This window comes from Triturus cristatus, chromosome 6 (genome assembly GCF_964204655.1).
Source record: "Triturus cristatus chromosome 6, aTriCri1.1, whole genome shotgun sequence".
Taxonomy (NCBI): Eukaryota; Metazoa; Chordata; class Amphibia; order Caudata; family Salamandridae; genus Triturus; species Triturus cristatus.
Genome location: NC_140589.1, coordinates 1543748632 through 1543762250, shown reverse-complemented (window position 1 = coordinate 1543762250; position 13619 = coordinate 1543748632). Strand labels below are relative to the sequence as shown.

The following is a 13619-nucleotide window of genomic DNA, read 5'->3' as shown; positions in this document are numbered from 1 at the left end:
CGATGTCTTTTCTCCTGCATCCAAGATATGGGTTACTGTACCTTCACCCATACCCTTAGCCACCCTGAAGAGATTAGCAGGAGATCCAAATAAGGTACAAGTGTTCCTAACTCAGGTTATGTTACATTTGTTGTGTAAACCTGCTTCATGTCCTACAAATCATTCACAAGTGGCATTTGCCATCTCATACTTAGCAGGAGATGCAGCTAATAAGACGGTAGCTTTGGTGCGAAACAATGATCCCCTTTTGTCTGACTGGAATATTTTTTGTTCTGGATTTAAATGCGTAATTAACAGACGCAACATGACTTTCAGTGCTGATAGAGAGATACTGGAGTTAAAACAAGGCAAAAAAAAATTGGTGACTTATTTGACAACCTTTAATCGCTTAGTAGCAGAGACCGCTTGGTCAGAAGAGAATAGGATGTCTCTGTATTATCAAGGGCTTAGAGATGACATGAAAGATGTGCTGGCCCATATCGACCCTCAACCAACCAGTTGTAGCGATTTAATGAATCTTACTCTGCAATTGGATCATCGTATGACAGAAAGAACAGGTGATAACAAAAGTGGAGATAGACCAGATGGGAGGTTTGAGAGAGGGTTTAGAAGAACCCCTTTCAATAATGAGACCAGTACCGAACCCATGGATATGGGAGCAGTAAGGTTTCTTCTTTCCAAAGAAGAAAGAGAAGCTCGTCTAGTGCATGGGCAGTGTATGTATTGCGGAAAGAAAGGGCACTTTGTGAGAGACTGTCCCTCAAAATCAAGGAGTCAGTCATCTTTTCATTCAAACAAAAAAGTGGCAGATCAGTGCTGCAAAAAGAATTTGAGAATGTTGAGGCTTCTGACTCTACCCCGTGCATTGTCAAAGTAGGAAGAGATTGGAAGGTGCTGTCATTATCCTTAGCAAATTCAAAAGAAACCGAATCACACATCCTAGTGTCCATGACATTACAGGATGGGGAACAACAACATTCAGTAAACGTTATGATAGATTTCGGAGCCACAGGAAATTTCATCGGTGTGGAATTGGTTCAGAAGCTGAATTTAAAAAAAAGATCTAGAGTATTACCTGAACAGGGGCTGGAACTGGATGGTAAACCTTTGAGGTCAGGCCCTATAACGGAACAAACAGCACCTGTTAAATTGATGGTTTTGGTAGAGAAACAATGGCATGTATAAATCATATCATTGAACATCATTGAAGCACCTCAATATGAGATTTTTTTCGGTATGCCTTGGCTTTGGCAACATAACCCTACCATTGATTATAAAATCAAAAAGATCCGATTCCGATCAGAAGTATGCATTACTTGTTGTTTGCAAGAATATCCTTCTTATGTATTAGCTGTAGCTAGTTCTTTGCAGATAGCCACTGCAGCAGAAAAATATGTTTTACTCCCTAATTGTTATGAACAATATCAGGAAGTGTTCAGCAAAAACAAGGCAGAAACACTTCCTCCTCATCGGGAATATGATTGTCAGATAGATTTGATTGAAGGGGTGCCTATACCTTCCTGCAGAGTGTATGCCTTGTCTGAACCAGAAACCTTACATTTGAAAGAATATTTGGATCATTACACAGTCTTTGGGTTTATCTGTCATTTGCGTTCTTCTGCTGCTTCCCTTCTTTTCTTCATCTCCAAAGCGAATGGGGATTTGCATACCTGTATTGACTACCGCATGTTAAATAAAAATGCCATATAGAACAGGTACCCATCTCCCACTGATTGCGGTCCTCCTAGACCAAGTGAAGAATGCCAAAATATACACCAAGTTAGATTTGAGAGGAACATATCATTTGGTCAGAATGAGAGAAGGGGAAGAGTGGAAGACAGCATTCAAAACCAGGTATGAGCTATTTGAATATACAGTGATGCCGTTTGGGTTATGTAATGCCCCAGCGGCTTTTCAATACTTCCTGATTTATGTTTTGAAGGAATATTTGGACAAATTTGTCTTATAAATAGATGACATTTATATTGCATATTCATACAAAAATTCTCACATGTGGTTTCATCTATCATGAGAGTACTGAGGAAAACAGTTCCTTTTATATGGACCAACGATGCCACAGAAGGGTTCTTATTCCTGAAAAAGGCATCTAGCATTGCTCTACTATTGATTCAACCCAGCCAGAGGAACCATTCATTGTAGAAGCGGAAGCATCTATCTCAAAGAAATAACAAAACTGGTCAACTCATGCTGTGACTTATTTTTTTTTAAAGTTGAATCCAGCTGAATTGCACTATACACTAGCTGAAAAAGAATGGCTGGCTATTAAAAAATATTTTCAAGATTGGAGGCACTATCCGTGGGGAGCATGGCACACAGTCACAGTATACACAGGTCATAGAAATCTTCAGTTCATGAAAACAGCAAGACACTTACCGCCGATGAGATGGATGCTGTTTTCTGGTGAATATGATTTTGTGATTACTTACCAGCCAGGAAATGAGAATTACCGGCCAGGAAATGAGAATAGGAAAGCTGATTCCCTTTCCAGACAAGATAAAGAAAGTAGTCCACACAAAGAGATCAAAAATTCCATCATTGACCCCTTCAAAGAACTTTGTTTATTGAAAATTGAGGATTTCTTAGATGAAGTCAGAAAGTACAAATCCACCCCAACTTGGAAGGAATGGGCTAGACAAGATGATCAAAGAAGTATTAAACAAGGATTACCTTTCTTTAACAACAAATTGTATTTAACTTCCAAGGAATGTCACAAGAAGGCATTCAACTGGTGCCATGAGTCAGCTCTTGCTGTGCATCCTAAATATATAAAAACTATGCATTTGATGAAACGACATTTCTGGTGGAATTCCATGAGGAAAGATATAAAAGGATGGATAACTAGCTGTGAAAGCTGTGCCAGAGCTAAAACAGACCACGCAAAGGCTAAGGAAAAGTTAATAACTTTAACAAAACCTAACCAACCATGGAAAATCATTAGTTTGGATTTTATCACAGGTTTGCCGGTTAATCAAGGTTTTACAGCGATAATGGTGGTGGCGGATAACCTTACCAAAATGGGGCATTTTATTCAGTGCAAGAATCTACCTACAGCAGGTCAAACAGCACAGATGACACTTACTAATATTGGACAGCTGCATGGATTACCTGAAACTATTCTATCAGATCGAGACCTCAATTCACAGCACGTTTCTGGCAGGTGTGGTGAAAGGCATTACATGTAACATCAGCTTTGTCTACCAGATTCCATCCCAAGATGGATGGACAAACAGAAAGACTGAATCAAACTCTGAAAAAATATCTGTGATGTTATGCGGACGAAGCCACAGAATCCTGGGTGTCTTTATTATGGCTAGCTGAATTATCTTATAATAATACTTTGCATAGTTCTATCGGAACAACTCCCTTCTTTGCAACATATGGATACCTTGCCAAAGTGTTACCCATCAATATTCCCACAGAGGTTGTTAATCAACCAGCTGTGATGACACAAATCAGGAACATAAAAAGGTGCATAAGAAAATTCAATTTCATTTGGATCGCGCAAAACAACAATATAAAAAATGGGCTGACCAACATCGTAGAGATGGCCCACAGTATCAACCAGGAGACAAATTATGGTTGTCTACAAAGAATATCCATTCCAAAGTACGCAGTGTGTTTTATCCGAAATTTACTGGCCCCCACACTGTGATACAACAAGTTAATCCTGTGGTTTACAAGTTGAAATTGCCTTGTTCTTTACGTATACACTCAGTATTCCACTGCAGTCTGTTGAAACCTGCCAAGCAAGCATTATTAGGGCTGCTTCTCCGGTTCTTCAAGATGGTCATTTGAAATACGAAGGAGGACGGTGGATTCCAAATTCCGTAGGGGTTAGTTGTGGTATCTAGCTTCTTTGAAAGGGTATTCTTCTGAATATGATTTATGGGAACTGTGTGATAACATACTTGCACCTCGAGTTGTAAGAGCTTTCCATCAAAATCAACCCTTAAACCCAGACCTAAGAGGCACCTGGGAGAAGAGTGTACTGTCAGAATTCAAACATCTTAGTGCCTTCAAACGTTACCAATATAAACGACTTCCATGTGAAGGTTAACATGGAAGTAACTGGGTGTTCTTGCCTGTACAAAGTTTGCATGGACTACAAGTTCCATGATGCCTAGGGAGGACATGAGGAGTTCGGAAGGATCATGGGGGATTTATAGGAGGGGCCTGCACGCCTTCTGCATGTGCGTAATTTATTTGTGATGTAGTTGCTGAGGCTGGTACTTTGGGGGAGACTGTTTGTCTCTCATTTGGATATCGCAGCCATTATTTGGAAAAGCTGTCTTTTGGAAACATAAAGACAGTATTTGAAGTATATTCAAGAAGTGCTGTCCTTGCTGAACCTCCATTTATAAGATAAGTCAGCAGCTGTATTCTCATTTCCCTCCTTTCTTCAAACGTATTCCTTATAAAGTTGTATTTGTTTGGAGTTGCAGATTTGAACTAAAGGTCACGTGACTTCAAAAAAACATAAATTCTTCCTTTCTGTTAGTTGTATTCTTTAAAGCTGTAGAGTTGACATGAGTTAAAAAAAAAGCCATAAATTCTTCCTTTCTGTTGGAGCATACTTGTTATTCTGGGGAACATTAACATAATAAAAAAGGCAAAACAGAAATTTGTTTTTTTATGAAAGCTGTAAAGGTGAAAAGGACTTTGATTATCTGCAGAATGGTACATTCAGTGCTTGAAGTAAAGCAACTGGGCTCTCTTTTTTCTGTTCTTTTGAATATTTTGTTTCTGGAACAAATGCAATGTGAATTAATTGTTTAACAAAGTCAAGTGAAAGACTGAACTAGTGGTGATGATGAACCAATGAATATTATATTAATGGTGGAAGCATTAATCGTGAAATACTTTTATTTTACAATCTGATGAGGAACTGTTCCCAAAATATTTGCGGAACTTTACATAAACCTTTTTTTACTTGTTTGAGTATGTATGAGGATATTTTGCCATTGTCTTGATGAGTTGTTGTGGAACATGTAATATGGGCTTGCAGGCATATTTATTTTTGTATCCACAGGTTCAGACAGGGAATCTAAAGCTTGTTAATCACAAGAGTGTAGATTGCACAGAGGTTGCAAAGGCGATTCCTCTATTAAGTCTCAGGTAAATTTGATATGCTGTAGTGAAAATGTATGAGTAGGTGTTATTTCATTTGTGAATCTTGTTTCATTTCCTATTCAAGTTTTTTTTCCATTTCCCTGCTGTTCCTTTCCTCTTAACCCTCACTTGATAGCTCTAAAAACTGTGCCTTTTGCTGGTATTCAGAATTGGAGATATTAAGAGGTGGACCATATTGTTTGTTGCTCTGATTCTGAGGAGTTTTCTCACACCATTGCAAGTTCTTGAAAGTCTTGCCTCGGTCAAGGAGGGTACGGATATCGTCTGTAGTGGTGAGGAGAGTGGTCTTGTTGTAGCCGGATTGGGAAAGGTCCAGGATGTGGTTTGTTTCGATTTACTCGGAGAGTTGGGCGTTGATGGCCTACTCAATGACCTTGGCTGGGAATGGGAGCAGAGAGATTGGTCTGTAGTTTTTGAGGTAAGTCCGGTCAGCAGAGGGTTTCTTCAGCAAGTGGCTGATCTCTGCATGTTTCCATCCTCCGGGAATGTGGCAGAATTGATGGAGCAGTTGATGGTGCAGCAGAGTTTGGGCGATGTGGGTGCCGGCTCTGTTGAAGACGTGGTGAGGACAGGGATCCAAGGAAGCTCTGGAGTAAATGCTCTTCATGAGCTTGAGCGTATTGTCAGAGGTGAGGGAGGTCCAGCTGAGCAGGGTCTGCTGGGGTTGGGAATCGTTGGATGTAATGATTGCGGGTGGGGTGGATGGGTCTTGGGTCGCGAAGCTGTCGTAGATCTCGTTGATCTTGAGGTGGAAAAAGGTGCCAAGGTTGTTGAAGAGGTCTTGTGAGAGAATAATGTCTGTTGTCTCTGTGCTGGGTTTGGCAAATTATTTGACTATGGTGATGAGTTCTATGCTGTTTTGTGCACTGGCATTGTTGCGTTCCTGCCTGACTGTTTTCTTTGTTGTTCTGATGAGGTGGTGACAGCTGTTCTGAAGGCTGCGTGGTCTTTCGAGATCTGACTGCTCCTCTATCTTTTTCCATGCTGTCTACAGGTGTGTCTGGAGTCTTGAAGGGCAGGGGACAACCAGCTAGCTTTCTTGGAGGGTTGCTTGCCTGAGGGTTTCTTGAGGGGAGCCAGTGTGTTGGCGCAGTTGGAGATTCATGGATAGAGTTTGCGTGCTGAGGTGTTGGAGCCCGTGGATGTCGGTGATGGGGTTTTGCTTAGAGAGGTGCTGAGCAGGTCTTCAGTGACCTTGTTCCAGCTTCTGCAAGGGAAGTGGTGATCGTGGTGGTGTATGGTGGGTTTGGTGAAGGAGAAGTGGACACAGCGGTGGTCGGTCCAGTGCAGTTCAGAGGTGTGGCTCAAGGTGATGTTGTTACTGGTGGAAAAGATGGGGTCGAGCATAAGTCCTGCAGAGTGGGTTGGAGAGGTGACGAGTTGTTTGAGTCCGATGGTGGCAAGGTTCTCCAGTAGGGATGAGGTGTTGTGGTCATTGGGGTTGTCCAGGTGAAAGTTGAGCTCACCGAGGAAGATGTAGTCCATGGAGGTGAGAGCGTGGTGTGCGATGAAGTTGACTTTGGGTTCTCAGAAGAGGGGACGGGTCTGGAAGGTCTGTAGGTGAGGGTGCCATGAAGGGTGGTGTTTGGGTTGGTCTGGACATGGAAGTGGGGGTGCTTCATGTTGGTCGATTGGTCGTCTGGGCTAGTTGTGAGGCGGACGGTGTTGGGAACGATGGCGATGCCTCTTCCCGGTCAGATGGTGCGGTCCTTGTGAAAGATTTTGTAGCCGTCTGAGATAGCGGTGGCAATGTCTGGGGATGAAGTGGGGTTCATCCAGGATTCTGTGAGGAAAGCGATGTCGGGGGAGGTGGAGTCGAGCAGGTCCCAGATTGCCACGTCATGCTTGTGGAGGGAGCAGGTGTCAAAAAGGATAAAACTAAGGTGGTCGGGTTCGGTACTTGTGGGTTGTGTGGCAGGTGGGTCTGGTGTGCGGAGGCAGGTGAAGGTACAGTTACAGAAGAAGAACGGGCCTTGCGTGTGCTTCGGCGATGTGAGGTGGGAGGCGGTGGGTCGTCCATTGTTGAGGGCAAGGAAGATGCTGGCAATCATAGCGAGGGAACATTGTGGGGGCCAGGCCTGGACAGGTGCAGACGGGCTTGCCTTTGGCGCGCCAGTGACCTGGCCGCACAGCGTCTGCCAATAAGTAGTGTAGGGGAGGGTTGGACAGCTGGCAGGAGGGGAAGCAGTTCTGGTGGGGGGCAGGGCCTTGGGGGAAGAGCAGAGGCAAGGGCTGGAAGCGGAGTCCACAGAAAAGCCTTGCTGGGCAACTGACAAAACAAACAACAAAACTTCAGATAACTTGGCCTGGAGGGCATCATTAAGAGGGTGTAGGTCTAAAATACAACAAATGTCTCCATCCTTCTAGGGCCACAAAATGTAGCGGAAATAAAAACCACAACCTACTTCTGGAGCAGGTACCCTCTCAACAGCTCCTTTGAGCAAAAGGACTTGCACTTCCTGTGGAAGAATCATTAAATACCGCCTCCAACCAGGTCGCTGTGCTCTACTAACAGGTGTGGTTTACAGGAGGTTGGTGGTAGGGGGCAGCGAGGTTAGCGGGCTGATTGGGTTGAGTGGCTTGCTGTCTTAGATGGCTGAGTCTGTGGGTGTCGCGGCTCTTGCTGCAAAAATGCCGGGTACCTTGCTGAGGTTGAACTGGCTGTTGGTATGGGGTACCTCTGCTGAAACCTTGAAAGAAATGGTAGAGCTGATGTGACTGGTGAGATGGGGCAGGCAAAGCCCAGGGAGAGCGCTTTGGCCCTGCTCTCTTTGAACCTCTCTAGAACGGAAACTGTCTTATCCCCAACCTGGCGAGTCCTGTCGAAGGGCATGTCCTTAAACGAAAATTGGACATTTCCTTTAAAAAACGTTGACCGCAGCCAGGTGTGGTGTTGATTGGCAATGTTGGTGCCAATGGCTTGCCCGATGAAACCAGTGGTGTCCAAATTACGACACATTTTGAACTTGGCTGCATCACTACCATCCTATATCGCTTGGGTTATGACAGGTCAGAGGTAAACCCGAAATAGAGCCACCAAACCCCAAAAAGCATGGGAATAGCGGCCCACTAGGCAACTAGCATTGATTGGCCTGTGGGCCACAGGTGTGGAAGAAAACAGCTTCTTCCCAAAGGTTTCTACTCTTTTGGACTCCCTATCAGGGGGGTAGTCAGGAATGTGTTCAGATTAGCTCCGCTGGTCTATAGTTGCACTACTAAGCTCTCAGGAGAAGGGTACTGTTACAAAAGTTCAGGGTCGTCTGGTGCAGGTTGGTGGCATTACGCGAATTGGCATTTTATCAGGAGGTCAGAGCAAGGTTTGGCCCAGGCCCCTAAGAGGGTATCAGTGAGGGCCTTGTAAAAGTGTTATAGGGGCTCAGTAGTAGTTTGTCCCAACCAATTGCATCTAGGCAGCAAGTTAATAAAATTGAAAGCCAGGGATATCCAGTGTGAAGAAGTTAAACCTATGACGCACACTTCTGCTAAGAAGCTCATAAACTAAACAGATTTAGCAAAGATACCTCAAAACACAACCACTTGAAGTCGTGCAATACAGTCCTGCCAAGTACCACACATCAGGGGTTAGACTAACGCATTTTAGTACTGTTGTCCCCATCACCGCACTAAAATGCATTAGTAATGCATTATCGCGCCCCTCGGACCACCCTGAGGTGCTCTAGGAGGAATTGCAGTGAATGCACAGCCAGCAAATTGCGCTATTGAGAGAGCATGAGTGTGTTCAAACTATGTATCAAAAATACACAATAAATGAACGCTGACCACCCCAGGAGAATCAATAAATCACCCTCATCAGGCGAGCCCAGGTACCAACCTTGTGCTGTCAGTAGGGGGCACGTGGTGGTCATAAACAATAAAAATAGACCATCTAGTGCCCCACGTGGTACTGGGTGGGGGTGTGGTGCCTTGCCTGTTGATCCAATGAACTCGCCCCCGCGCAGGCAAGTAATTAATCACTCCAACATTAAGCCGAACAGGCTAGCATGTGTATTCATGGGTGCTACAGAGAATAACGTTACAACAAACAAATGATGGACGGAATGCTGACAATGCATACATTCACCCCCAGTCAAGAGATCTGGGTTAAATCCATCGTTCTTTTGCCCACTACACCACCCCAGTTTAGACATGGCCATATGCAAATCAGTCTTGACCCTGTGCCTCATGGGAACAGTCCAGCCCGAACTGCCAAGCCATGTCTTCCCTGGATCGGAATCAAGCATCCTAGGACCGGTTTCTGGCTATCAGCCGTCATCAGCCAGGATAGCTTGACTCCAGTGGCGTAGTGAGCACGGGTCCCACGTCTGGGAATACCCATCCCACTTAGGGCGAAAAGCGTTACAACAAACAAATGATGGACGGAATGCTGACAATGCATACATTCACCCCCAGTCAAGAGATCTGGGTTAAATCCATCGTTCTTTTGCCCACTACACCACCCCAGTTTAAACATGGCCATATGCAAATCAGTCTTGACCCTGTGCCTCATGGGAACAGTCCAGCCCGAACTGCCAAGCCATGTCTTCCCTGGATCGGAATCAAGCATCCTAGGACCGGTTTCTGGCTATCAGCCGTCATCAGCCAGGATAGCTTGACTCCAGTGGCGTAGTGAGCACGGGTCCCACGTCTGGGAATACCCATCCCACTTAGGGCGAAAAGCGTTACAACAAACAAATGATGGACGGAATGCTGACAATGCATACATTCACCCCCAGTCAAGAGATCTGGGTTAAATCCATCGTTCTTTTGCCCACTACACCACCCCAGTTTAGACATGGCCATATGCAAATCAGTCTTGACCCTGTGCCTCATGGGAACAGTCCAGCCCGAACTGCCAAGCCATGTCTTCCCTGGATCGGAATCAAGCATCCTAGGACCGGTTTCTGGCTATCAGCCGTCATCAGCCAGGATAGCTTGACTCCAGTGGCGTAGTGAGCACGGGTCCCACGTCTGGGAATACCCATCCCACTTAGGGCGAAAAGCGTTACAACAAACAAATGATGGACGGAATGCTGACAATGCATACATTCACCCCCAGTCAAGAGATCTGGGTTAAATCCATCGTTCTTTTGCCCACTACACCACCCCAGTTTAGACATGGCCATATGCAAATCAGTCTTGACCCTGTGCCTCATGGGAACAGTCCAGCCCGAACTGCCAAGCCATGTCTTCCCTGGATCGGAATCAAGCATCCTAGGACCGGTTTCTGGCTATCAGCCGTCATCAGCCAGGATAGCTTGACTCCAGTGGCGTAGTGAGCACGGGTCCCACGTCTGGGAATACCCATCCCACTTAGGGCGAAAAGCGTTACAACAAACAAATGATGGACGGAATGCTGACAATGCATACATTCACCCCCAGTCAAGAGATCTGGGTTAAATCCATCGTTCTTTTGCCCACTACACCACCCCAGTTTAGACATGGCCATATGCAAATCAGTCTTGACCCTGTGCCTCATGGGAACAGTCCAGCCCGAACTGCCAAGCCATGTCTTCCCTGGATCGGAATCAAGCATCCTAGGACCGGTTTCTGGCTATCAGCCGTCATCAGCCAGGATAGCTTGACTCCAGTGGCGTAGTGAGCACGGGTCACTGCTTGGCAGTTCGGGCTGGACTGTTCCCATGGGGCACAGGGTCAAGACTGATTTGCATATGGCTGGGTTCAAACTGGAATGGCATGGTGAGCAAAAAAACGATGGATTTAGGCCCAGATCTCTGTACTGGGGTGAATGTATGACATTGTTCTGCATTCTGTCCATCAATTGTTGTTTTTGCATTTGTCACCCCGAGTGGGAAGGGTATGCTCAGACGTGAGTCCCTTGCTCACCATGCCACTGGAATCAAGCTATCCTGGCTGACGAGGGCTGAAAGCCCGAAACCGGTCCTAGGATGCTTGTTTCCAGTCCAGGGAGGACCTGGCTTGGCAGTTCGGGCTGGACTGTTCCCATGGGGCACAGGGTCAAGACTGATTTGCATATGGCTGGGTTCAAACTGGAATGGCATGGTGAGCAAAAAAACGATGGATTTAGGCCCAGATCTCTGTACTGGGGTGAATGTATGACATTGTTCTGCATTCTGTCCATCAATTGTTGTTTTTGCATTTGTCACCCCGAGTGGGAAGGGTATGCTCAGACGTGAGTCCCTTGCTCACCATGCCACTGGAATCAAGCTATCCTGGCTGACGAGGGCTGAAAGCCCGAAACCGGTCCTAGGATGCTTGTTTCCAGTCCAGGGAGGACCTGGCTTGGCAGTTCGGGCTGGACTGTTCCCATGGGGCACAGGGTCAAGACTGATTTGCATATGGCTGGGTTCAAACTGGAATGGCATGGTGAGCAAAAAAACGATGGATTTAGGCCCAGATCTCTGTACTGGGGTGAATGTATGACATTGTTCTGCATTCTGTCCATCAATTGTTGTTTTTGCATTTGTCACCCCGAGTGGGAAGGGTATGCTCAGACGTGAGTCCCTTGCTCACCATGCCACTGGAATCAAGCTATCCTGGCTGACGAGGGCTGAAAGCCCGAAACCGGTCCTAGGATGCTTGTTTCCAGTCCAGGGAGGACCTGGCTTGGCAGTTCGGGCTGGACTGTTCCCATGGGGCACAGGGTCAAGACTGATTTGCATATGGCTGGGTTCAAACTGGAATGGCATGGTGAGCAAAAAAACGATGGATTTAGGCCCAGATCTCTGTACTGGGGTGAATGTATGACATTGTTCTGCATTCTGTCCATCAATTGTTGTTTTTGCATTTGTCACCCCGAGTGGGAAGGGTATGCTCAGACGTGAGTCCCTTGCTCACCATGCCACTGGAATCAAGCTATCCTGGCTGACGAGGGCTGAAAGCCCGAAACCGGTCCTAGGATGCTTGTTTCCAGTCCAGGGAGGACCTGGCTTGGCAGTTCGGGCTGGACTGTTCCCATGGGGCACAGGGTCAAGACTGATTTGCATATGGCTGGGTTCAAACTGGAATGGCATGGTGAGCAAAAAAACGATGGATTTAGGCCCAGATCTCTGTACTGGGGTGAATGTATGACATTGTTCTGCATTCTGTCCATCAATTGTTGTTTTTGCATTTGTCACCCCGAGTGGGAAGGGTATGCTCAGACGTGAGTCCCTTGCTCACCATGCCACTGGAATCAAGCTATCCTGGCTGACGAGGGCTGAAAGCCCGAAACCGGTCCTAGGATGCTTGTTTCCAGTCCAGGGAGGACCTGGCTTGGCAGTTCGGGCTGGACTGTTCCCATGGGGCACAGGGTCAAGACTGATTTGCATATGGCTGGGTTCAAACTGGAATGGCATGGTGAGCAAAAAAACGATGGATTTAGGCCCAGATCTCTGTACTGGGGTGAATGTATGACATTGTTCTGCATTCTGTCCATCAATTGTTGTTTTTGCATTTGTCACCCCGAGTGGGAAGGGTATGCTCAGACGTGAGTCCCTTGCTCACCATGCCACTGGAATCAAGCTATCCTGGCTGACGAGGGCTGAAAGCCCGAAACCGGTCCTAGGATGCTTGTTTCCAGTCCAGGGAGGACCTGGCTTGGCAGTTCGGGCTGGACTGTTCCCATGGGGCACAGGGTCAAGACTGATTTGCATATGGCTGGGTTCAAACTGGAATGGCATGGTGAGCAAAAAAACGATGGATTTAGGCCCAGATCTCTGTACTGGGGTGAATGTATGACATTGTTCTGCATTCTGTCCATCAATTGTTGTTTTTGCATTTGTCACCCCGAGTGGGAAGGGTATGCTCAGACGTGAGTCCCTTGCTCACCATGCCACTGGAATCAAGCTATCCTGGCTGACGAGGGCTGAAAGCCCGAAACCGGTCCTAGGATGCTTGTTTCCAGTCCAGGGAGGACCTGGCTTGGCAGTTCGGGCTGGACTGTTCCCATGGGGCACAGGGTCAAGACTGATTTGCATATGGCTGGGTTCAAACTGGAATGGCATGGTGAGCAAAAAAACGATGGATTTAGGCCCAGATCTCTGTACTGGGGTGAATGTATGACATTGTTCTGCATTCTGTCCATCAATTGTTGTTTTTGCATTTGTCACCCCGAGTGGGAAGGGTATGCTCAGACGTGAGTCCCTTGCTCACCATGCCACTGGAATCAAGCTATCCTGGCTGACGAGGGCTGAAAGCCCGAAACCGGTCCTAGGATGCTTGTTTCCAGTCCAGGGAGGACCTGGCTTGGCAGTTCGGGCTGGACTGTTCCCATGGGGCACAGGGTCAAGACTGATTTGCATATGGCTGGGTTCAAACTGGAATGGCATGGTGAGCAAAAAAACGATGGATTTAGGCCCAGATCTCTGTACTGGGGTGAATGTATGACATTGTTCTGCATTCTGTCCATCAATTGTTGTTTTTGCATTTGTCACCCCGAGTGGGAAGGGTATGCTCAGACGTGAGTCCCTTGCTCACCATGCCACTGGAATCAAGCTATCCTGGCTGAC

At 46.4% G+C, this 13619-nt stretch overlaps 1 protein-coding gene across 1 annotated transcript in view; it reads right to left on the bottom strand.

The window, feature by feature from the left end:
- The window catches only part of LOC146821647 (uncharacterized), a 1582729-nt gene that overhangs the window by 573722 nt on the left and 995388 nt on the right, over positions 1-13619 (bottom strand). Inside the window, exon 23 of the mRNA XM_085609888.1 lies at positions 1076-1120. Coding sequence (XP_085466014.1) covers positions 1076-1120 — 45 coding nt within the window. The remainder of the gene's footprint in view (positions 1-1075; positions 1121-13619) is intronic.